The 22,681-nt window shown below is 28.5% G+C and overlaps 5 protein-coding genes across 9 annotated transcripts; 3 read left to right on the plus strand and 2 right to left on the minus strand.

Annotated features, from left to right (window-relative positions):
• The first annotated feature begins 1,131 nt into the window (after positions 1-1,131).
• On the plus strand, positions 1,132-2,897 carry LOC140675507 (ejaculatory bulb-specific protein 3-like). The gene is made up of 2 exons (XM_072910104.1): positions 1,132-1,368; positions 2,695-2,897. The coding sequence occupies exons 1-2, from the start codon at positions 1,173-1,175 to the stop codon at positions 2,859-2,861; spliced, it is 363 nt and encodes a 120-aa protein (XP_072766205.1). The 5' UTR covers positions 1,132-1,172; the 3' UTR covers positions 2,862-2,897.
• Positions 2,898-3,196: 299 nt separating this feature from the next.
• On the plus strand, positions 3,197-5,193 carry LOC140675497 (metallophosphoesterase domain-containing protein 1). 2 transcript variants are annotated; one of them, XM_072910068.1, is made up of 5 exons: positions 3,197-3,599; positions 3,800-3,944; positions 4,127-4,403; positions 4,754-4,980; positions 5,057-5,193. In XM_072910068.1, exons 1-5 carry the CDS (start codon positions 3,477-3,479, stop codon positions 5,182-5,184), a joined length of 900 nt encoding a protein of 299 aa, XP_072766169.1. In that variant the 5' UTR covers positions 3,197-3,476; the 3' UTR covers positions 5,185-5,193. The 2 variants fall into 2 exon arrangements, with proteins under 2 accessions (XP_072766169.1, XP_072766174.1); XM_072910073.1 differs by having other exon boundaries at positions 3,197-3,525.
• On the minus strand, positions 5,006-15,353 carry Prps (phosphoribosyl pyrophosphate synthetase). Of its 4 annotated transcripts, none has more exons than XM_072910040.1 (7): positions 15,191-15,353; positions 12,849-13,056; positions 12,047-12,230; positions 10,108-10,170; positions 7,094-7,317; positions 6,690-7,023; positions 5,006-6,568 (listed from the first exon to the last, which is right to left on the minus strand). In XM_072910040.1, exons 1-7 carry the CDS (start codon positions 15,255-15,257, stop codon positions 6,476-6,478), a joined length of 1,173 nt encoding a protein of 390 aa, XP_072766141.1. In that variant the 5' UTR covers positions 15,258-15,353; the 3' UTR covers positions 5,006-6,475. The 4 variants fall into 4 exon arrangements, with proteins under 4 accessions (XP_072766141.1, XP_072766160.1, XP_072766167.1 ...); XM_072910059.1 differs by lacking the exon at positions 15,191-15,353 and adding an exon at positions 13,979-14,119; XM_072910066.1 differs by lacking the exon at positions 15,191-15,353 and adding an exon at positions 13,300-13,849.
• On the plus strand, positions 14,288-18,593 carry Ubc4 (ubiquitin conjugating enzyme 4). Its single transcript, XM_072910089.1, has 5 exons — positions 14,288-14,627; positions 16,162-16,314; positions 16,652-16,734; positions 16,962-17,125; positions 17,205-18,593. Exons 1-5 carry the CDS (start codon positions 14,565-14,567, stop codon positions 17,342-17,344), a joined length of 603 nt encoding a protein of 200 aa, XP_072766190.1. The 5' UTR covers positions 14,288-14,564; the 3' UTR covers positions 17,345-18,593.
• A 1,235-nt stretch (positions 18,594-19,828) lies between these two features.
• Positions 19,829-22,202, minus strand: Rfwd3 (ring finger and WD repeat domain 3). Its single transcript, XM_072886850.1, has 3 exons — positions 21,956-22,202; positions 21,628-21,762; positions 19,829-21,520 (listed from the first exon to the last, which is right to left on the minus strand). The coding sequence occupies exons 1-3, from the start codon at positions 21,963-21,965 to the stop codon at positions 20,043-20,045; spliced, it is 1,623 nt and encodes a 540-aa protein (XP_072742951.1). The 5' UTR covers positions 21,966-22,202; the 3' UTR covers positions 19,829-20,042.
• Between the last annotated feature and the right edge of the window lie 479 nt (positions 22,203-22,681).

Consider the following 22,681-nt stretch of genomic DNA (forward strand, 5'->3'; position numbering starts at 1 on the left):
TCCAGTTTATCTCATGTATAATTGATGGAAAAATACAATGATGTTATTGTCTGTCTTGCATCCGTAACAATATTTTGTGTTTTCTGCTGTTAAACTCTTTCATAATTTAGGGGTAAAATTAAAGAATTTAGTATTTACGAATGCAATTCATCGTATGCCTAACTCGATCGAATCTCTAAAAAGCTCATTTATCTGTATATTTCTAAAGAAGGAAATATTTATTTTTGTAAATGTTTGTTCTTCACAGAAAAACTCACGAAATAAAGTCCGAAATTAAATGAAATTACTTGAAGTAATTATAAAAAGAATAAGATTATTATTTATCTATTTAAGAGAATTAAACAATTAAAATAAAATTCTGAAAAGGTATTTTTTTCTTATCTATTTATAAAGCCTAGATATTAGATGTTAATATCTATTTATAAGATATATTCTTTGGTTATATTTACAAAAAAAAATCATATTTTTTCATATATACATATATATTGTATGAAGATCTATTACATCTATTATACACACTTTACGAATTTTGAAAGACCATTACCATTACCATTTGAAAGAATAAATTACTATTTATTTCTTTCTTATTAATTTGCATCTTATTTAGAAAAGAAAAGCAACAAAAACACTATTTAAAAGAGAAAGACAAGATATTATAATATATGAATAATGTATGTATATAATAAATAGTGAGCTATTATAGTCTTAAGTTCACAGAAAATGAAAAGTTTTGAAATGAATATATACTTTTTTAAATATGTCATATAATTTGTCATTATATACCCAGTGAGAAATGACCATCAAATCGACATCAAATTGATATCGAATCAATGCAATTTACATCAATTCGACGTCAATTCGATGACGACTCGATAGGTCCTTTCTCACTGGGTAACATGCAACAATGACATACTATAATTAAAAATATTTTAGCTAAAATGTAATTTCTAAACCTTCGTCAATCGATTCTCTTTATATCTTTCTTTTTATTTCATTCGTAATTAAATAGGATGATAATACATCATCTAATTGTACTATGACCATCTCGTAGAAAACAAGTTTTTTTTTATCTCACCAATCACATCAATCAGCCAGATCGTATAAATAAGACGTAATCTTCATTGAGATCTCAGTATCTTTTTGCGAGAGTTAGAGTAAAAGTAAAAGAAATAATGGCTCGGCTAAGTTACATCATAGCGATCATTGGTATCGCATTAGTATGCGTTTTCGCAGAGGAATTATATTCCAGTCAGTTCGACGATGTTGATATCAACGCAGTTTTTAATAATCCCAAACTACGACGACAATATTATAAATGTATGATGGATATTGCACCGTGCAGAACAGCTGATGCAAAATTCTTTAAAGGTATATTTATTAATATATATTACAAATACACAGAATCTTGCTTTAGTTTTTCTTTGCAAGTGTTTTAATTTTTTAGAATCAATTTTTTAAAATAATAACAGTCAAATATACTTTTTAAATATTTAGCGACTGAAAATAAGATTTTTACTAATGTAAGTTAAATGTATAAAAGAGCAAGCAACAATATTTCAATTAATTTCAAATTATATAATTTTTATAGATTTTTAATTTTAAGTGTGTGTGTATGTGTTGTGTGTGTGTGTGTGTGTGCGCGCGCGCGTGTGAGAGAAATCTTAAAAATTCTGAAAAATTACTTTAAAAAATTCCATATGACGATTTGAATTTTCATTAAGAAAAGATCGATTCCATGTATACTTATTTGTTTAAATAATTTGCCTCGTATGAAAATAACATAGTCAAAATGGAATGTACTTTAATACGTTTTGCATACATGCATTAAATCTACAAGTATAAGAAATATATTTTACCTACATAGAAAAAGAGTTTGTTGGCACTATATATTATTATAGTACATTTTATGATATAGTAAATTTTATCAATTATCATACAAATAATTAAAAAAATTATTAAAAGACTAATTTTATTTGCTAAAAGTAATTTTTACTTATTAACGTAATTTATTTTTTTACAGTAACAATGATTTTTATTGTCATAAAAAAAATGATAGTTTTGCTTTAACAGTCAAATCTATTATTCATTTCTTAATAATAGATTATTTTATTTTAGCAATAAATTAAATTTGCATAGGTAAATTTATGTTTTACATTTATTTAATAAGATTTTTTGTTTTACTATCAAAAAATAATAAAATTTCAAATAATTAAAAAAAATTTATTAAAATATCAAATAATTAATTAAAATATAGATATTTCATATCAAATATGTAATCTTGACAATAACAATTTTTGTTGTAATAACAAAATTCTTTATCTATATATGTATACTTATATTATTTATTTCTATATAAATTTTTAAAAAGATTTTTGAAGAGCCCGTTTCTTAGAAGTATGACAGAATAAAATTAATTTTTAGACTTTTTTAGATTCTTTTTTTTACAACAAAACTGTAAAACTATCGCGTTATTTCTTAAATATCTTTCTACATTTCTGTATATTTTTTACTTTGTGTGCACAATTTTTATTATAGATTCAATATAGTTACATATTATTAAAAAGCTTTTACTCTTATAATAATTCTATATACAGTTATTATTAAAAAGCGTTTAGGACTTATAATGAAAATGTGATCAATTATAATGAATAATTAAAAGCAATAAATCTTAAGCTTTTTTTATTTTGTTTTCAGAGATTTTTGGCGATGCTTTACAAACCGAATGTAGGAAATGTACTGAAAAGCAAAAGCAAATTTTGGATTTCGTAATCGATTGGTATACAAAAAATAATCCTGCTGAACTGCAGGCTATGATTGCAAAGAGTCTTGAAGATTTACAAAAGAAAAACGCCAAACAATAATTGCTAACGATACCTCTAAATGCAGACAAAAATAATCGGATAAAAATAATCACGGAAAACAACGTTTAACATTATCTGTAAAATTGTTAAATACTTTGTACCTTTTCTTTCAGAGAAAAAAACTCTATTGTACCCAGTTATAAATATATGATGATATAATGTAGTATTGTACTATTTATTAGAATAAAAATTAGAAAAAAGTAATTTTAAAATTTAGTTTTATTTTTATTATATTTATTATATGTTTAGTTTTATTCATTAAACAATAATAAAATAAAATTTTTAAACATTTTATTTATATAAAACATCACAATAATTATATCTAACAATAGCAAGAATCATGAAAAGTGTAATTTTGCACCCCGTGTAATAATGCGTTTGAACATCTATATGTATATATTATTGGTATGTCGAACTAAAAGTTCCTAATCTTAAATGAGAAGCCGTAAGTACCCATTAAATGTCAAAAGTATACGAATATTTGGTTCGTTTTATGTGACAAAAAACACATTTAATATGCAGTTTAAGTGTGAAAAGAGAGCGCGCTTTCAAGAAAATACGAATGAATCTCGTGTATAATAGCGACGTAGTGGTTGTCACATTTAGTTGTTCAGCATGAAAATAGCTATTCATCCATTGACAGCTGACCCGACAGCAGCCTGGCGTGAGTTATCTCAGTATCAAAAAGTTGTTAAAATAAATGCTAAATTACCGACGACCGAGGCACCGAGCGATAAAGTACGTTTGATATATTTTACCGTCCTGATATTTTTATACAAAAAAATATATGTATGTTAACCTCAAAAATATCTTGTTAAATTTATTTTATACTTTTGTATGCAGAATTTTGATATCTCTTATTTTGACAATTGCTAACACAAATATATCTATCTAAGTAACATATATTTCATTTAAAACGATAAATTTTAATTTTCTAGTTACGCGTAGTATGTATGAGCGATACACACTCGCTCACACCGTTCATAAAATTTGATATACCCATCGGAGACGTTTTCATCCACGCCGGAGATTTTACGAAATGTGGTAGTTTGCAAGAAGTCATAGAATTTAACAATTGGATAGGTACATTAATATATAATATAGGCACATATATTAATCAATATTTTATTACAATAATTCAATGAGTAATAAATCTAAAGAACCTGTAACCAGAGAGAATCAGTATATTTTTATTCATTAATGGCATCTTGAATTTTTTAATATTTTAAATCGTAAAAATACTAATACATGTTGTATAATTTTAGGTAATTTACCACATAAATATAAAATAGTTATAGCTGGCAATCATGAGCTTAGCTTTGATCCTACTTTTACACATCCCTTTTCTGTACATACCAGTGGGGATCATCAGAAACATACTGGAACCAGCATACTCGACAATATACCCACCTTGGGTATGTCAAAAGATACTCTCGCTGAAGCTATTAAAACTACTAATGTTAAAGATTATTTGACAAACTGTACATATTTGGAAGATTCAGAGATTATAGTACATGGAATCAAGATATATGGTACTCCATGGTAAATACTTTGTAAAATTGCTAAAAAACTTAGTAACAAATAAATATATATGTAGGCTTATTAAAGTAAAAATTTACGTAACTCAAAATTAAAAAAGTTAAGATTTTGTTTCTAACCATTTTTGTATTGTTTTTAAAATATTACGAAAAAGATTTTTCATATATTTCAAGATTAAACAATATACATAAAATATATTTGTAGCTTGTCCATATTGTGATAGATTGTAAAAGCTAAATCATCAAAATTGTATCAAAAATTGTGACTATCTTAAACATAGAAAAAAATTGTAGAAAATAATTTCAGGTATAAGAGACTCTTTATTTCTAAAGGATATTTCATTGAAATCTTAGGCAACCAGAATTTTGTAAGTGGGCGTTTAACGTGCCACGTGGAGAAGCATGTTTGTCAAAATGGGAGCTGATTCCATCAGATACAGATATCCTTGTAACACACACTCCTCCTGTAGGTCATGGAGATCTATGCTGTACCGGAGTACGCGCTGGATGCGTGGAGTTATTGTCAACGGTGCAAAATCGTGTGAAACCCAAATACCATGTATTTGGTCATATACATGAAGGTATAATAAAATCTTAACTACAAAATTTGAATATATATGTATGACAATATTTATTCTATATTATTTTATCTTACAGGATATGGCATATCGTCAGATGGCAAAATAATATACATCAATGCATCTACATGTGATTTGAATTATCTGCCAAGTAATTCACCAATAGTATTTGATATAACATTGCCTCCCGGTGTTCAAAAATCATAAACTATCAGATTAGATAACATCAATATAAGAACACTTTGAAATTTTCTTACAAACTTGAGAAAAATTCGTACATAATCTACGTACAATTATATAGAGATATAATATTACATATAGAGAAGTTTCTCATACCTTAATTTAATATATTGCATAAAGCATACAATATAAGTAATAATTTGTTTTTCTTTTTCATACAATTTGTAATGATTTAATACCTTAATAATATTAAAAATAAGATATCCATAAAATTGTGCAATCTCTTTTTTTCTAAAAATTATATATTACCTTTGCTTCTTTTATCTGATATAAATAAAATTTTCATTTTTCAAGTATGATTCAATCAAATACAATATTTTTAACACAATTATAATATGTGTTTCTTAAACTTAAGTGGTCAAATCTTGATGAAAGCTAAACAATTTAATATTAAAAAAAGAATTTTGTAGTATTTCACAAACATATATGCTTCTTTAATATATATTATCTTTGTACATTTATTGCTACACCTAATAGAGTAACAAATAATATTGTTTCCATTGAATAAGAAGTTTGATATCATATATTATTATAGTCATATTAAACTAAATTATGTTGGCCTAATATTATTTTCCAAATAAAACAAAAGCAAAACCAACATTACAATTTTTTTAAAATTGTAATATGACAGATATATTAAATTATCATTATCATATTAAAAAAACATGACCAATGCTATATCCTTATTACCTACATGATAATCACAACACAATGGGATCATTTTAACATAATTAAAAATTTATTTATGTGTGATTTTAGCATTAATATATAAAAAAGTTTTTCTCTATGGAGGGATATTACAGATCTAAAATTTTTATTTAAATATGGGCAATAAATTGTTATTTAAATATTATGTGTGACACACACACATTAAGGGCATTTTAATCATAATTTACAAGCATCCTTGTGATTTACTAAATTGTTAATAATCTTGTTATTAAGAGATCAAGTCTTCTTTTATTCTTTTAAGTCAGACAAGTGAAGAGGATGCTATAAGTTATATACAGCAAAAACTCCAACTTTGTTTGCAACAAGATTCGAGCAAGACAAAAAATTATATATTTTTTTCTACTGTCTAGAAATTCAAAGAATACTTTATACTAAATTTGAAGGAAAAAAAAAATCGGCTTATATATCTAAATCTAGTCTTCTAAAAATTTATCATGATTCCACATCGATTAATGTCAAATTTACTGTTACAAATTCATGAAAAAATATAACTAATATAAATCTTAATTTGAAGTAGAAAGATTCTGATCTAATATGGTACATTTGAAAACAGATATGATACAGATTCACCATTATGCGTCCGCCTTACGGCTTCGGCAAACATCATCGACACGTCAATGCACTGAAAGATAAAATCAGTGTCATGTTATAATTAAATTAATCTCTACAATATTATCATTACCATCGTTATTATCGCAGTAGAAAGAAAGAATTTTATATATGATTTCTTAAGTGGCAGTTACCTGAATCTTTGGGCAATCTTTCATGTGACCATCTTGGGGAATAGTATTAGTCACTACCACAGCCTCGAAACAAGCGTTGTTAATCCTACTAATTGCTGGGCCGCTGAATATACCATGCGTTAGTATTGCGTAAACCTTCGTAGCACCAGCTTCTAACAACTTTTCCGCCGCATGACAGATAGTACCGCAGGTATCGGCCATATCGTCTACGAGGATCGCAACTCTGTCTTTGACGTCACCGACTAATACCATACTAGCGACTTCATTCGCCTTTTTCCTTTCTTTATGTATAAGCGCAAACTCAACATTTAATCGATCCGCGATAGATGTGACTCTGTAAAATAAAAAAATAAATAATATCTTTGATTAAAATTCTCTTTTTCTTTTCCCCTCTGATTACTTACCTCTTGGCGCCGCCCGCATCAGGAGAGACAATGATACTATTTCGCCATTCAACAATATTCTCCTTAATCCATTTGAGGACAGCTGGCTCAGCAAATAAATTATCTACCGGGATATCAAAGAATCCTTGTATTTGACTAGCGTGCAAGTCCATTGTGATAATGTGATCAGCACCCGCTACAGAAAGCATATTCGCCACCAGCTTCGCGGAGATCGGCGCGCGACTCTGTAAAACACATTTCAATAAGATAAATTTCGAGAATTCGGACGAGTCCTTCAAGTCCATTTGCAACTGGAAATATCCTGCAATTTAAAGAAATTGCTATTAAAATCTCATAAATGCACGCCGAGAAAACATAAAAAATTGAAAAAAGTTATCAGCCCCAATCTATTTGCTATCTTTTGAACTGAACAAAAATTTCACAGAATACAACATTAATTTATCTCGACTGCCCATGAGGCATTTATTTTTTTTAAAGATATAAAATTTGATTTTTGCTAAATATTGAAAACAATTTGCCGAAAGAGATTTTCTTTTTCTCAGAGGGGACAAAATATAAATACAATGGCCACGTAGTAAAAAATTATTTTTTTCTCAGAAGATATACATTTATAAAGAATAAATCTTGACAAGAAAACAACGTTGCAAATGCACCCCAGTTAGACTCTAAATAACTATTGTAAGTGAAGCAAAATATCTAAAATTATGAACGCAAAACGAAACACAATGCATCTCGGTCCCTTACCCTTATATAGCAAAGGATAGTATGAGATGAACAAGAGGGCAAACATTGATAATAGATATGTATAAATACATACCACAAATATAAAAATAGATATATCAGTATGTATATATATATATCGCGAGTGCATATCTCGTAACATTGTGTGCAAAATTATACATAAACAAAGAGAATTTATAATTATAAATTAAAGAGTATATCCGTATTAATACATTGTCTTCAATAAAGAAATGCATTGTGCAAATAATGGAATATTTTTAACATATCACTTGTAATATATGAGTGTTGTACATAAAATTGAAAAGACCATTATCATTTCAAAGTATGTTTTCACAATTACTATATTGATAGGATAAGTTATTATGAAAATAAAAAAAAAAACACATTGACACATTCCTACACTATTTAAGCATTAATAAGGATGGGCGATACTTGATTAGTGCACTCGGACAATAACACTGATTTAAGCCTCAATAATTAGTACCCAATGAAACATACATGTACGCGTACCCCATTATACTAATTGCGAGCAATGTACAGCGAATGTACTGCTATTATATTAATATTTTGCCCTCTCATTCGGATACAATATGCTTTGACCAAATATTTCATTCATTCATTCATTCACGGGGATACCAATGTGTTGTATAGCAACGATATATAAGTTTGGTTAGTCCTACAAAGAAAATTTTCATCTTAATTTCAAAAATCAATAGTACAAATCGACTGATTGATCGAGTTATCATTGCAAACGCCGCACTCGACAATCTCGTTGCTATTATACTCACTGTAGACAGGTCGGGCAGAATATCCTGAAAATACCCAACTATTCAGAATCTTAAAAAGATATGCACAAATTTTCTTTTCTAAGCATTATAGTCAATAATATGTCTTATCTTTTCACTTCATAAAATAATTTAAAAATATAACAAATGTCAGCTGATAACTGTCTAATACAATAACTGATTCAAAATTACAGAATTTTTTAGTTTACCTTACATATTAATCTCATGCAATACCCAGTTAATATTTAAGAGTGCTCTTTTTTGTTGTAAATTAATATATAAAAATATCATGTAAATATATTTTAAATAAATTTTTACTTAAAATATTTTTATTTATATTATAATTTTACTTTAAAACAAATATAATTAAATTAATAATAAAAAACTATATATATATGTACATAAGAAATCTTATTTATGTATATAACATTAACCAAATAAGATACATCAGAGATTGATAAACTAAGTATTATTGTTATGATACAACAAAAATGTGCACACAAGACCCCCCTCAGAGAAATCTAGCACGAGTTTTGCAACACCCATCCGGGTTATCCAATGTTTGATAACCTTATTATTGAATAACATGCTTGAAATGTATGCATTTGCAGTGCTCAAATGTCTAAAACATTTGCTATTTGTTTTGTTACAAACATTTTATCGTGATTGCACTAGTAATGATAAATTGTTAAAAATTATATCTCTATATATATGCATAATATATTACAATCACCTATATTTTTGTCTGTGTTTCAAAATGATATATAGATGTTAATACTAAAAGCAACGAGTGTTTATTTCAAAATAAAATTCTAATGACGCAAATCTGATTTAACATAACTTAGTAGAAGTGTAACTCATGCTTGATAAATGGTTATATAAATGATATAGTTCATTTAGAATAATAATTTTGATATAACATTTACATAATGTACACAATATTGAAATGTTATTACAAATTTCACATACACAGCTTACATGTTTCATCATTTATTAATTCATTCATTAAATCATTTATTTTCAATTTAAAATAAATGATTTAAAAAGAACAGAGTATCTTTTATATACTTGTGTAAATTTGTGTAAATTTTTCAATCATATATCATTTATATAAAAGTTATTTATTCTTATAACATGAAATTATGTTGCAATTGTAAATCAATAGCTAATATATGATACATTTACTTTCACATAAAAGATGTTTTTATTAGTTATAATTTTTCCTATTAGAAAAGCAAAAATATATCTCTGAAGAATATAAAAAATAAATTATGACAATCAATGAATAATGAAACTCCAGTAATACACAAGTGTATCTCTCTCCTATCTGGTGCAGCCCAATGACGTAAAGCTGGCAGAATATAAGCATATTTTATATATGATAATGAATTCGAGTTTTGCGTTCCAAAAATGATATTACTCCACTGGTCTGTTAAAAGCTATGAGAAAGTAAGAAGATAACAGATAAAAAAAGACCGCCGCAGTTACCCTGAATTTCCACTCGTTCGACTTCATGACAATCTGATTTTTAGAGTCTCCACCATCATTGCCCTGTGAAGATACATTAAAAAAATATAGCTTCTTCTTCAAGACGACATTTCCTCATTATTTTTGCCGTCTTTACTCAAAACATAAACTTTTACGATAATATTAAATACTTAGAAAAGAAACTGAAAACACATTTTACAAAAAGTTTTATATATATATATTACAATATAAACGCCTTGTTGTACTTGTATCATATATATTAAAAAAGTAGAGATATTCTTAAATAAGAAATCATATAAAATAAAAATGAGAAATTTTATGTGTATATTAATTACCTATATGAATATCCATGAGACACACTTCAGCTTCATTGAAAAAATTATTGCGCAAATTTATGTTGCATTTTTTAAAAATAACGTTACTACTCTTTAAATATTATGCAAATGTGGGAATTAGTGAAATTAATATCTGTTTATTTATACGTAGACTGTGATTATATTAATTGGTGGATAATTTGATAGTTAATTAAATACATATTAATATGATTGCTATTGCAAGACTAATTGTAGATATATACATAGATATGTAACAAGGTGACTCCTAAGTACAAAAAATTTAAGGAGATATTTTTTAGCTTATTTTATAAAGATATGTTCTAAAGTGCTTTGTTTTAAAAATAGTGTCAAATTTGGGAAAAAAAAATTTTTAATTACAAAAATCTAAAAAAATAGAGCTTAAAGATATTTTATTCAGTGTGCATACATGTGGTACTAACCCAATCAGCACACATGTTCAAAAAATGTCCATAAGAGATTCACAGGATATTAAAATGTTTTAACATTCTATGGATCTCTTATAAACATCTTTTGAACATGTGTGCTGATAGGGAAGAACCATTTTTCAGTACTGATAAATTTAAAAATGTTTCATGGACAGTAAAAAATGGTTTTTAATACCATACATCAAAGAATAAAATACCTATAAATGTTTTTTTAGATTTTTGAAATTTTTACTCTCTTTTTTTTTCTCAAATTTAATCCCCTGTACTTTGAGAACAATGTACTTTAGGACATCATAGAATATTTTTTTCATAAAATAAGCCAAGAAATATCTTCTTAAAATTGTACTTACTTAGAAATCCTGCATATATACATATTTATAATGTATATATACAATAAAATTATATATATATATATATATATATATGCCCAAACAGTACACATGTTTAAAAGATGTTTAAGAGATTTATAGGATGTTAAAACATGTTTTGTTGGAAAAAACATATTTTGAACATGTGTGTTGTTAGGGTATATATGTATGTGATGTATGGTTTAGTTTTTGATAAGATATTACTAATTTACAAAGGTATTTTCCAATATAAATATCACCTTCAAAACTATTTCAAGAATAAAATTTTCTACACATACAAATTTTTGACCAGAAATATAATATTTTAATATATTAGTAGAAATTATTAATTTATTGATATTTATACCCGATAGAGAGAGTATAAAACAAAAATAATTCAAACAAATCAAGATTGGCTTGTTTTTCTTCTCTCTCCCTTAGAAAAATCTATCGGAATAATATTTAGGCCAGTACAAGAAATTGTCAAGCATTGATATTTATATGATACAGTGCTTAAAGTATATTACTTGTAATAATCAAGAAATTCGCTTTCAGAATGATTCCAACTCTTATTCAAATCTTCCTTAGTTAAAAGTTGACCACAAAGAATATATTTTAAGTAATGTCATACTAACATCAGTGCTTAATGATAGGTTCTAGTTGCCTAAATATATTTTTATTTAAAAATAACTAAGCTAAAGCATTATAATTAAAATTAGTATTACTATTAGTTTGTATACTTGTATCTATTTTATTAACTAGAGCGCAAATCTAGTAAAACAAATAACCATTTTTTATCTCTTTATCTTACCTTATCTTTTTTATCCTGCCTTGCATAAGGAAAACAAGGAATGACTGCTGTCACTCGGGATGCAGAGGCAATTTTGCAAGCGTTGATCATAATCAGGAGCTCCATTAGATTGTCATTCACCTCGCCACTTCCACTTTGTACGATATACACATCTTCGCCACGGACAGATTCTCCTATCTCCACACTAAATATGATAAAATATGTTATTTTTTCAATTCAGAAGAACAATATACAAAGCATGTTAAGCAAAGTTTCAAATTTTCTTTACCAATAAAAAAGTACAAGATAAAAAATAACATTATAACAAATATTGAAATAATTTCCGATAAATGAAAAAATCTATATTAATATTTGAGTACTATTAAACGTTTGATACGGAGAGTGATTATGAAACTTTTCTCATTTATCAATCTTTGTGACGTATTTCGGTCTCACGTAATCTACATGTAATCTTTATAGCGCATATTTTTAAAATTTGGAAAATTTTGAGTGCACGTGTTTCGCATCTTTTGTTCGTATCGAGATGTTACGCCGCGAATCGATACTTGTGGCACGTGGGTATCGAGTTATAGAATCGGAATTTTTCGGAGTGTTGGTTCGTTTCCCCGAAGAAAATAAGTCGCAAAATGTATGAATGTCAGGACAAAAAGTCGCGAAACGCGACGGCTTTCGCGCGAGAAGCTCGGCGGAGCGAAAATTACACGATCCGCGTGCAATGACATGTCGCGGTTATATTGCTAGAGCCTCGTGTAAATTGGCGATATACAAAACGTGGTTACGGCGGGATAACGTAAGCCATTACCATGTCTCGAGGTTGCTGAATTTCTTCGTGACAACCTTGCCGATGTCAATGCCGAGCCGATCTACGATCCGCTGGGCGAGATCCGGATGCGAAGTTCCGCTGAAGATCTTGATATTCGGCATCCTGCTCTGCAAGCCACGCACCCGTGAATTTTCCAAGTTTGCGCGTAACAAACTCTTAGCACGCACTGGCTGCGACACGGGCATCACTGAAACAGAAACCACCGGAATGGTCGGCCAATCGTTGCTCGGCGTTCGTACCGGACGTGACGTCGCTCGGATCACGCTCCGCCTACGCGCGCGCGCTATTAGCGCGTCGAAAGCACCGCGCTCGCTCTTATCGCAGCCGATGTTCCTCGCTTATTTCGTCTTTTGTGCTTAAGAAACGTTTGCGAAAATTCGTTATCTCTCTGATAAAACGCGATTAGGCATACACGCCTTCTCGAACTTACGTATTGCGTAGATATACACCGTCGACTGTAGACTGTAGATATATACATCCGGCCAAGCGCGCGCTTCGCTCTGTCTGTCGCGAAGGGTGCGTCGTTAATGATCGATAAAGCGACCCGAGTCGCGTCTCGCGTCTTTTGCGCGCTCCCTATCTCTCTCTATCACTTTTTGCCCATCGGATTCTTTTGTTCGTTTTTTTTATTCCGTTTGTCTCATCAGATCCGTGCGCAACAGAAACGCGTTTCCATATCCGATTTCGGCGACAAATCACGCACGTGTTTCCGCTCCCCGCGCCGGACGTCCTCGCAAAATCGAACGAAAATAACACCGTATATTTTAATGGTTATTTATTTATTTTTTTTAAGTATCTTTTTTAACCTCTATTTGAAATTATTTAACACGACGCATCGAAAACTAATAAGATTATCGCGATATCTCCTGCAATTTATTAGGATTACGTTCCAACGCCGAGAAAAATTTTACTCGAGAAGATCATCTACTCAGTACTGAGTCTGGAAAATGTTTCAGAACCGCCATTGAATAAAATTTCTTGGAGAAGACATCTTCGGAACGTAAACCAGATATATATGTTGCACAAAAATTCCATTTTCTGAACGCGTAATCTTATATTTTTCTGCGTGTTAATCTCTGTATATATATATAATAAGTCAATGATATTACCTTGAAAAACACTTCAATTCTCCATTCCTTTTCCTCAAGTCACCTCTGGACACAATAATATAATTGCGGTGTGCGGTATTTCTGCAGATGTATCTACCGACTACCGACTGGCGCACGCACATGTGACTACCAAGATATATGTATAGCCAATTATGGCACAACTAAATTACGGGTAGAATTTGGCAAGGGCGCCGTCGTGCGGCGCGACGTGAACCTAGACAAAATTCGAAAGGAGCGGGCGGCGAGCGGCGAGCGGCGGGCGCGAGAAGCGAGAACGGGTGACAGTCAACTTTTGGCCTATCAATGTGGCGCCGGCGGCGCTGATCGCAATAATGATAAATCGCATGTGTATGTAACGCGGCGGCGTGAGTTTCTCGACACAGCTACGGGTTACGGGTTAGGAACGGCGAAGGCTGTTCACAGGGGTGACGGGCAAAATTCGCAGGCAGGTTACAAGATCGCGCGAAAATACGTCTCGTATGCCGCGACGCTGAATTCCTGGAGAGGACGCACAATCTACGAAAGCGTTCATTTATTCGCGAGCGACAATGATATCGTGCTAACCGTTCATAACGATTCGGAAGCTATGGCGAACATCGCGGCGCAGCGAATCAAACGAGAATTCAAAGAGGTTATAAAGAGCGAAGAGGTGAGTGAGCGAAAAGTCGTGGTGAATGTATAGAGAGAAAGAGAGATGGAGCGAGAGCCAGGTTTGTGGATCTCGATAAATGAACGGCAGATAAAAGCTGGTACCACGTATTATGCAATCTCTGGGACCGGAAATCTCCGGGTATTAAAATTATTAAAATGCGATAGAAATGTAATCCGCATTTATTGTTTAAAATATCAATTTAGGTAAAAAAATCGCCGATCATCTGTTGTCTCGTCTCGTCTCGTCTCGTCTTGTCAACTGTCATCTAAATGTTTGGTCTTTTTCAAAGATATCCGACGAGAAAGAGAAAGAGAGTAATCGGGTGTTGGTTGTCTATTACGTTCCAGATACCTCGTGTTATTACTTTATTAAAACTAATTTCAAAGCAATTAAATTATTTCTATTGGATTGTTTTCCATCTTCGATGCATGTTTTATGTCAACAAAACACCATGCGTTTATCAATCGTGATATATATTAATGTGTAGTGTACATCTTTTTATTTTAAGTTAATAATCTGTTTAAATTAATGAATATATAAATGTGGAAATATACACTCACCAGGATGTCTGAGATTTCGGCTGCATTGAGATCCTTTAATAGCTTTACACTTTTTCAAATTGCTCATTCTGTATATTCACATGAAGGTTTGTTGCGATAAAATGTATTCACATATCTCTTCAAGAAATTGAATTACGTCAAAGCACCACAAATGCCATACCATGATAGTTTTGTGAATTATCACTATGAGTAGTCGAGATTTCTCTTATCATGCTAAATGTCATAGGTTATGATTACATGTTTATTTTGAAAATTATTGCGAAAATTATGACGTAGAATCATACGCAAACTTTACGCACACACAGGAACATAGTTTAGCAATATGTTTGGTCACTCTCATAAGTTTTCATTCATGCTGTAATGACATGTAACCATTTTTTATATTTTTTCTCACTGGAAAACAGATGATTGAAAAACAAGTGTCATATATGTATATTGAAACTGTTCAAAACATTCCATTGTTATATTATTATGATTTCAAGTCTTCTTACGCTTCACTTGTTTTGAAATTCATAAAGACATTTCTATTTTTATTACATAAAATTAATATTTTATATGCCAATACATACCCATTGCTTAATTATTACTTAGGAATTACAGTTTTTTTACGCAATATAATTAATGCATTTTAATATATCTTTGTAGTTTAAATTTATATGTATAAGACAAAATTTTACAAAGATTATTTTCTATATTTAAAGGATTTATAATTCATAATTTGTAAGTCATAAATTAATGATTATCATCTTTGCTGAAATGTAGCTACATTTATATTTATTCTTTAGTAAAAAAAAAGCATATAAAATTCAATTAATTTTCATAATGTAATATATATTTTAAGCTAGTTTTAATCATGTTGACTAACATAAATATAATAAATGTAATGTTCTCAAATTATTATATAACAACTGCAATAAATATTTGTAACAACTTTATTTTCTAATATGTTATTTATTTGATATTTGTAATAGATAGCGAAATGTGCGATTAAAGTTGAATTGGTCAACGATAGTCTTACCGAATTAAAAGGTGAAATTGCTGGTCCACCAGATACGCCATACGAAGGAGGTAATTTTGTGCTCGAAATTAAGGTTCCCGAGACATATCCATTCAATCCTCCCAAAGTAAGTTAATATTTTTAAAGAATTTGTGAATAATACTTGTACTGTTAACTTTCATTATTTCTGATTATGTTATATACAGTAAAAGAAATTAAATTATATAAATACAAATATGAATCTATAGCTATTATTGAATTAATTATTAAATATTATATTAATTAAGTTTCTAAGTTTTAATTTCTATTTTATTTTCTTAAACTTATAATAGATAAAGATATAATAGATAATTATTATTTATTTATATTCTTTTTTGAAAATCTATGTCTTTTTGTAAAATGTAATGTGATGTAAAAATTAAAAAAATATGCATTGTATAAATAAGGAGATTCTTATTTTGTAGGTACGTTTTATAACCAAAATATGGCATCCTAATATATCTTCCGTTACTGGTGCTATTTGTTTGGATATTTTAAAAGATCAATGGTATGTATTTCTACCAAATTTAAAAAATAAATATATCAACTCTTTTTATTCTACCTCATGCTAGTTCTCATGCTGAGTAAAAATATTATATTTATATTTATTATATTAATATATTATATTAATATATTTATTAATATATTTTTTATTGTCACATATTTTATATAATATTAAGGCTACAGCATACAGTTATATAATAGACTAACTTTATTTTTATTTTCATATTTAAGGGCTGCTGCAATGACTCTACGTACAGTATTACTGTCGCTACAAGCATTGTTATCTGCAGCAGAGCCTGATGATCCTCAGGATGCAGTAGTCGCTAAACAATATAAAGAACATCCTGAAATGTTTCGTCAAACTGCCACACATTGGACATTTGTATATGCAGGTGGTACGTGATGTATTTCTATGTATATTTATATTTTATGTATATAATATGAGAACCTAAATATGATTCACATCGATTTCAGGACCAGCAAAAATGCCTGATTTAGATGACAAGATAAGAAGATTAACAGATATGGGAATTGAAGAACATAATGCGAGAGTCGCTCTATCTTCATATAATTGGGACTTGGAACGTGCTACCGAGCACTGCCTCTTCAGTTAGTGATAACTATATAGCTAATCTGTTACATCCAAGCACCACTCATTTTGTCATTAAAAAGTTCTTGTAATAATCATGTTCGGATATTGATATCATTAGTAATTTGACAATTGATATTTTGCACCTTGCAATGACAATATCTGATGAAAAAAATATCACGGGAAAAGTATTCAATATCCACCAATAGTCATTTTTATTTAATTTATAACATAGGCATGAGAAATAATTAATAAAAAAACCATAATACGAATCAGTTAAATAAATTTTAAGTATTTTTTTAAACAATATATTGTTTTTACATTACATTTTGCTGAAATTCCACATTATTGCTTAAAAAAAAATAAAATCTGTTAAATATAATATGTGAGATACCAAATTTAAAATAATATATTTTTAATTCCTTGTATATACATACATAAGAATTCACAGTCTATCACAAATTTGATATAAACGCATATTATTTATTTTGTGTATTGTCAAATTTTTGTTGTTTTATCACACAGCTTTCAATGTTCTACATTACCTTATAAATTTTGAAATCTATCTATAAATCTTGATCTTGTATTAAGGATATTGAATTTTTATTGAAGTAAAGTTCAATACATGTATTCTCATGATACTGGATATATTTCAAATGTGTAATTAGATAAATTTTGATTGCAATTTTATGGTTAATATTAATAATATGCAAATTTTACTGTCAAGCTACATCTTTACATCTGCATTTATATTCTCATCAATGCAGGGAACAGGTTATAACAGAAATAATTGGTTTTTGTTTTTTTAATGTAAGATACATATTTAGATATATATCAATCACAATTTTGTAATAGTATTAAATTCTTTTCTTATGTTCAAAAAATTTCTTTTCTTTAGAAAAATCTATAATTTAAAAGCAAAAACCTAATTGTACATTATTAAGATAGTATATGACTTGTAAAAAGATTCACTTAATCGCTTCAATGTTAATATCTTACATTTGTACATTTCTGGTGTTGGCTTATATGAGATGGTGAAATTGTCTATCAAATCACAGATATATACATATTTGTGAATACATATACCGTATCATTTATATTCATATTGTGCAGTGTACATTCCAGATTCAGGCATAAATAGCATTTATTTATCAACCTTTATTAAATTTTATTACAAAACTTAAAAAAGAAGATTAGGAAAAATGGAAATAAATTAGCATGTTGCTTCTGATATTCATATTTTTAAAAAATAGATGATTTAATTTGGTAACTAATTTGTAAAAAATCACAAAACAAGAGGAATAGTGCAGCTAGAAGATGAAGATAAAAATTTAATTAGCTCATTATTTGTATAATAATGTATATGATGCAGAAATGCATAGTTTTTTGTACAATCAAATGTTAAATCATGTGTGTTATACTAGAAAAGGATAAAAAATTTATCATATTTTCGCTAATTTGTTGTATTAATTTTCACATAGACTGTTTAGGAATTATAGATATCAGTCGATTGTATAAAGACTTTTGCTCTTTATCTTTTTCTTTTAAATATTCATCTCATAGAATATGATCCTACATATGAGTTTCTAGATGAAATCTGATTTCATCCTTTTTGATGTTTTAATCGTTGTAATGTTCAATATGATGAAAAAATAAATATTCTTTTTTTTCATTCTAACTGAAGAGATTTTCCTTTATTGTATATATAACTTTTGGAGAAATATTGTAGGAATTTTTTTTTTATTTTGCTCTAGTCTCTTTATATGCCAATTCTCCTATTGATACTTTTTTTGTTGATAGAAGAGATTAGAAGATGCAATTTTTTCATTCTTCTATTATCATTTAATACTAAATTATATAAAATATCTCAGAGTTTTATGGTATTGAACATGAATTTCTCTTAAAATTTTCTATACATTATGTTATATTGAATGGCTTATACAAAAATACTACTGTGTAAAGTTATCACAGTGTACAATTTGTTTAGTTCCTGAATTATTAAAAATAATTTTTTTTTTACTAAAAACATTTTTAAATTTTTAATGTCATACAAATATGATTTAATATTGTATACAAAAATGGAATAAATTAGTAGAATGCAATGAATAATTTAGTCTTATTGAAAAACTTTTTTGACTACGTTATTATATAATTATGTAGCATTTTTGCAGCACATTTGATTTTAAAATTCTTACATATATGCAGTATAACTCTAACATACTCTAATCTCTAAAAACTCTAAATATTTTTTTATAAAAAATAATTACATATATCATTTATAAGAATTTTATAAATTATTAAACAAAGTATAATTTTAAATTATTATATATTTAATAATTATATAAATCTAAGTAATTTTGAAGTTTATCTAAATATTTTAATAATTATAAGTATTTTAGGAATATTTCTCTTTATATTTTATAAAATTATAATTAATTTATCTTTATAAAATTCAATCAAAACATAAAGAGTTTCGATATGACAATGCACATTATGGAAATATTAAGAATTATAGTTGTAAATAAATTTTAGATATATATTTGTCTTCCATCTATCAATTTATAAAGAGTTTTTACATATATATATTATTACGGTACAAAAAAAGAGTATGTTTAACAGTTCTGTCTTAATATTATATGAAGAGATTTAATTGTATCTCGAGCAAAGTATCACACGCAGCCACAAATGGCGAGGCAGACGGTATATTATTTTATATTTGTACTTTATGTTAATTGTCCATAATTATATAGTCTAAGTCTTTTTGCAGAAAGTGTTGCTAAAAACAAATAGTTATTAGCTTCAAACGAACATAGATCCATAACAGCATCTGATACAGGAAGGCTATGCAATTGTTTGCCACTTGCCGTACTCCATAATGATATATTACTACTTGATTCTATATGTGCTGCAACTAACGTGTCATTTTCCGCATATAAGTAACATGGCCGAGATAAAAGATGTTGAGAATTACCAGCTTGGAATGTATGTACAGCATTACACATAATTACTTCTTCGTTAGATAAATTTTTTTCAATAGTACATACTACATGTCTTGCATGTGGTTGTCTAGCATTAGGACGAGACGATATAAGATAATGATGATTTTTTTCGTCATAACGTACTGAAACAAAAGGACCCTCTAAAAATATCTGTTTGGGTAAATATATGGTGTCTTTAATTTCATATGTGTAACACGTATGAAAACGACATGCTATAAATCCACCCCTACTAATACCGCTACCAGGATTTGGTGGTACTGTTGCCATTGACACAACTGGCGATCTGTCACCGTGACCTTCTAAGACACTAACAGCACCAGAGGTTTGTCTGATATCAAACTGAGTGATGGATCCATTTTGCGCACCAGTTAGGAAAATGTGTGGATTGTCACCTGACCAACAACAACTCCAAAGTTGATGTTCTGTTTGATATGTATGTACTGTCATATTATTTTGAATGTCCATTAGCTTTGCACATTTATCAAAACCAACACTGAGAAGAAGCATTTGTTGCGTAGAATGAAAAGTTATATCTCTTATGGCCTGAGTATGTAAGAAGATAAATTGCCGTAAATGAAAATATTCACAATCAATCTTTCTTATGCCATATCCGTTGAATAGTGTGTTTGTTGATTTCTGAGAAACAGCCAAAAATTTCTGCCATGGATTAAAATCTAAGACACGGGATCCACCCTCTTTGCAAATCTCTATAGATCGTTCCAGATGAAACTTTCTAGTGGTGGGACTCAAAGTATTTTGATTCACATGAACATCAATCTCTGATTGTTGACTTTCCAGTTCGGAAATGCGTTTCTTCATGGAAGCCATTTGCTGATCAAATACTTTCAGGCGGATATCATACTGGGATAATTCCATCTGTATACGGTTCTTTTCAGCTGTTACATGAAGTAATTCCTTTTTCAGTTTGTCATATTCTGCCGTATCTAGTGCTGTCAATTTCTTTGCATATAACATTCTAATCTGTTTTACCACAGCTTTCTTGTTGCATTGTGGACAACGACGATTTGTACTATTACAAGAATATTGTAGCCATCTCAGAATACAACTATGGCCAAATAAATGTCCACAGCGTAAACAGCATAAGCGGTGTTCCCCTGAACTAGTCCATTGCTCCATGCAAATTGGACATGCTTGATCAGAATCTATCTCTGAGACATTTAAATTGTTCTCTACTGTATTTGCTGTAAATTTAATTATATTTAAATGAAAATACAGATCTATATGTATATAAATATATCTATCAAATATTTTTTTACTTTTATACAATATCATTGATATTTAAACATACTTGGTTGTGAACTATTAGTTGGGACATCATTTTTATTATCTTGTACGTTATCTTCATTATAAGAAACGTGTTCATCTTCATGTTCTTCAGCCTCATCTACAGTTTGTTGCTCTTCTATTTGCATTGCATTTTCGTCTAGAATAATAAAATAGTTTCATATTAGAGTTTGATTTCAAACAGAAAATATTAAAAATCAGAAAAGAGAAAGAGATCTCGCTTACATTTTTAAATTATATAATAATTAGTTACATATATTATTATTAATATACATATTTTTTATTATTAATGTACAAATTTTACTCACATATATTAATGTTATCTTACTTACTGTTTTCCATAACCTTTATCTTGTAACCAAGATTGATAGCACAAACGTCAACATAAAAGAATGAGCCGGTTGTGAAAAATATTTATGTAGACAAGGATGGGTAAATCAAATTAATTAATTACAGTTAATTTTCTTTATTTTAAACTTTTGTTTCTAATAATCTTTATTCTTAATGGCACATCACAACGCATTAGCTATATTTCATTTTAACCGACAGTGCGTCATCGTGCGCCATGTATGAATGAAAGTATGTTGTGTATACGAATAATGTTTTTAATATATTTTCGGTACTATTAATTTTATATAGGATTTTTATATGGAAAACTATCATATTACGAAAAGAACATGAAAAATAAGGTATCGTATTTCGATAAAAAAACAGGAAATAATAATAATATCTTTATTGTGTTTATGTATATTTACTAAAAAAATAAAATTAGCTAGTATAGCATATCTTTTTAAAGAAATGTCTACATGAAAATATCAAAGGAAAAAAAATTGATTGACAAACATCGATAAATTAGAAAACAGTTAAGAATGCTGGAAAATTATTACATGAGGATAGAATTATATTAAATTTAAAATAATTTAAAAATCTTTAAAATTTTATTTCTTTTACTTTTTCTATTTTTCTCTGTACCATTTTTCAAAAGGCAGATTTTTTTATTGATTTATTATTGATATAAATTTACCAAGTTACAAGAGAGAGAAAAAGAGAAAGAAAGA

This window comes from Anoplolepis gracilipes, chromosome 2 (assembly GCF_047496725.1).
Source record: "Anoplolepis gracilipes chromosome 2, ASM4749672v1, whole genome shotgun sequence".
Lineage (NCBI taxonomy): Eukaryota > Metazoa > Arthropoda > Insecta > Hymenoptera > Formicidae > Anoplolepis > Anoplolepis gracilipes.

Bases quoted from the DNA above. Each gene is read 5' to 3' on its own strand.
- LOC140675497 (XM_072910068.1), top strand. From the start codon at position 3,477: ATGAAAATAGCTATTCATCCATTGACAGCTGACCCGACAGCAGCCTGG. The intron at 3,945-4,126 runs GTACATTAATAT...GTATAATTTTAG, and splicing joins AGAATTTAACAATTGGATAG to GTAATTTACCACATAAATAT. The intron at 4,981-5,056 runs GTATAATAAAAT...TTTATCTTACAG, and splicing joins ATTTGGTCATATACATGAAG to GATATGGCATATCGTCAGAT.
- Prps (XM_072910040.1), bottom strand. From the start codon at position 15,257: ATGAGCAATTTGAAAAAGTGTAAAGCTATTAAAGGATCTCAATGCAGC. The intron at 10,171-12,046 runs GTAAGATAAAGA...GTATCTTCACAG, and splicing joins GGCAGGATAAAAAAGATAAG to GGCAATGATGGTGGAGACTC. The intron at 6,569-6,689 runs GTAACTGCCACT...TTTATCTTTCAG, and splicing joins AAGATTGCCCAAAGATTCAG to TGCATTGACGTGTCGATGAT.
- Rfwd3 (XM_072886850.1), bottom strand. The intron at 21,521-21,627 runs GTATGTTTAAAT...TTAAATTTACAG, and splicing joins AACTAATAGTTCACAACCAA to CAAATACAGTAGAGAACAAT.
- Ubc4 (XM_072910089.1), top strand. From the start codon at position 14,565: ATGGCGAACATCGCGGCGCAGCGAATCAAACGAGAATTCAAAGAGGTT. The intron at 16,315-16,651 runs GTAAGTTAATAT...CTTATTTTGTAG, and splicing joins ATCCATTCAATCCTCCCAAA to GTACGTTTTATAACCAAAAT. The intron at 16,735-16,961 runs GTATGTATTTCT...TTCATATTTAAG, and splicing joins GATATTTTAAAAGATCAATG to GGCTGCTGCAATGACTCTAC.
- LOC140675507 (XM_072910104.1), top strand. From the start codon at position 1,173: ATGGCTCGGCTAAGTTACATCATAGCGATCATTGGTATCGCATTAGTA. The intron at 1,369-2,694 runs GTATATTTATTA...TTTTGTTTTCAG, and splicing joins TGATGCAAAATTCTTTAAAG to AGATTTTTGGCGATGCTTTA.